Below are 1,957 nucleotides of genomic sequence, written 5' to 3'. Positions count from 1 at the left end.
GGGTTGACGTTCGGGTTCACATTGATGTTGGCATTGGCACCGCCGTTGCCGCCATCAAAGAGGCCGTAGCCGTTGAGGCAGTTCTGGACGAGGCTACTGATGGCACCACCAAGGTTGATACCGAGGACGCTGCCGCCAGAGCCACCGTTACCCCAGCCCGTGGCGCGGAGGTTTTGGGTCGTGGTGGCGGCCGAGGCCGAGTCGATGCACTGGACTGCGACGAGGGCACAGAGAGCGGCGGGAACAAAGGTCTTCATGGTTGCAGTTGTTGTTGGTGGTGCTCGAAAAGTGGCGAATTGGAAAATGAGAGTGTCTTTCAACAGCGTCCAAGGATCATGAACTTTGGTGGGGTCGATCCTCATCCGAGATTTCGGATCTCTGGCTGGTAGACCGGACGTTTCAGGAGAACTCTAGCGCATGGCGAACGTCATGCGGACATCTGTTCATGCGAGTTGTTGGATCACGCTACACCAAGGGTCAATTATTTATTGACCCTTGGTTGCACCAACAATGCACGCTTCGGCGTGTGGTATCAAATACTGCATGGTGCATGTAGTTACGATGTCGTGATATTCGCCATGCAGGGAGTGCTCGCATGGGGGCAATGCGGGGAGTGGCAAACGTCAAGATTGCATTTTCGCGTCGTTGTTTATCGGAGTGGCTTGAACCTGACAAGAGTAGTAGAGATTGGAGATCTTGAAGCTCGGAACTCCTTAAACCTACTCATGGGCAAACATATATGGCACAGACTTGCGGACCGGACGTTTCTAGCGAACGCCAACATGTGACGAACGTCCTATCAGGATTTGTTGACAACGCGTTTGTCGGAGCTGCGCACAGCTGTCATTTGAATCAAACCAGACTACAAAATCAAGTGGAAGCTACTCATGATTTTTCGCATTACAGATCCCATGGTACTCTCGCAAGACCGCCTCGAGTCTCGAAGCACATGCGCAGAAAGAACGATTGACAGGTGACAAGAGATGTACCAGTGCATGTACGGGCGTCGAAGCTAAACTCCGCATCTGTAACCCATTACCGTAGTCGTTTGGTCGTTTGATGACCATATTTCGCCATTTCCAGTGACCCTGTACGACACCACTTCGCCGAGCTTTCCTCTATTTACATTCTTTTTTACCTCGTGAACCCGCCTGTATGAGCTCTTTGGGCTACTAGTACATCTTAAGGTCTTCTCTCCACTCATTCGTACAGTGCTATTCGTACTACATTGTATAGGCTACACGTGTAGTATAAACCCGACAATGTACACATCCAGACATACATAGTGACATCCTAACTCGCATACGTCGCGCATCCGACCATCGCTTCTCCATGCGATGAAACTGCTTGCATTCGATCCTGCCGTTTGACTTGACATGAACCGCATTCCATGAGAGTCGTACATGAACCATACAGTATTATTGATACCACACGCCGAAGCGTGCATTGTTGGTGCAACCAAGGGTCAATAAATAATTGACCCTTGGTGTAGCGTGATCCAACAACTCGCATGAACAGATGTCCGAATGACGTTCGCCATGCGCTAGAGTTCTCCTGAAACGTCCGGTCTACCAGCCAGAGATCCGAAATCTCGGATGAGGATCGACCCCACCAAAGTTCATGATCCTTGGACGCTGTTGAAAGACACTCTCATTTTCCAATTCGCCACTTTTCGAGCACCACCACCACCAACAGCAGCCATGAAGACCTTTGTTCCCGCCGCTCTCTGTGCCCTCGTCGCAGTCCAGTGCATCGACTCGGCCTCGGCCGCCACCACGACCCAAAACCTCCGCGCCACGGGCTGGGGTAACGGTGGCTCTGGCGGCAGCGTCCTCGGTATCAACCTTGGTGGTGCCATCAGTAGCCTCGTCCAGAACTGCCTCAACGGCTACGGCCTCTTTGATGGCGGCAACGGCGGTGCCAATGCCAACATCAATGTGAACCCGAACGTCAACCC

At 52.2% G+C, this 1,957-nt stretch overlaps 2 protein-coding genes across 2 annotated transcripts; one reads left to right on the top strand and one right to left on the bottom strand.

The window, feature by feature from the left end:
* Window positions 1-8: 8 nt before the first annotated feature.
* Window positions 9-257, bottom strand: SDRG_17397 (hypothetical protein; the record flags this gene model as incomplete). The annotated part of the gene is made up of 1 exon (XM_008623639.1): window positions 9-257. A coding segment is annotated over one exon (249 nt), but the record flags the coding sequence as incomplete, so codon positions are not given.
* A 1,443-nt stretch (window positions 258-1,700) lies between these two features.
* SDRG_17396 (hypothetical protein) lies at window positions 1,701-1,949 on the top strand (the record flags this gene model as incomplete). The annotated part of the gene is made up of 1 exon (XM_008623638.1): window positions 1,701-1,949. A coding segment is annotated over one exon (249 nt), but the record flags the coding sequence as incomplete, so codon positions are not given.
* Between the last annotated feature and the right edge of the window lie 8 nt (window positions 1,950-1,957).

This window comes from Saprolegnia diclina (assembly GCF_000281045.1).
Source record: "Saprolegnia diclina VS20 unplaced genomic scaffold supercont1.328, whole genome shotgun sequence".
NCBI classification, from domain to species: domain Eukaryota; phylum Oomycota; class Saprolegniomycetes; order Saprolegniales; family Saprolegniaceae; genus Saprolegnia; species Saprolegnia diclina.
Note: the sequence above shows the minus strand (reverse complement) of the source record. Positions and strands in the feature narration are given on the sequence as shown.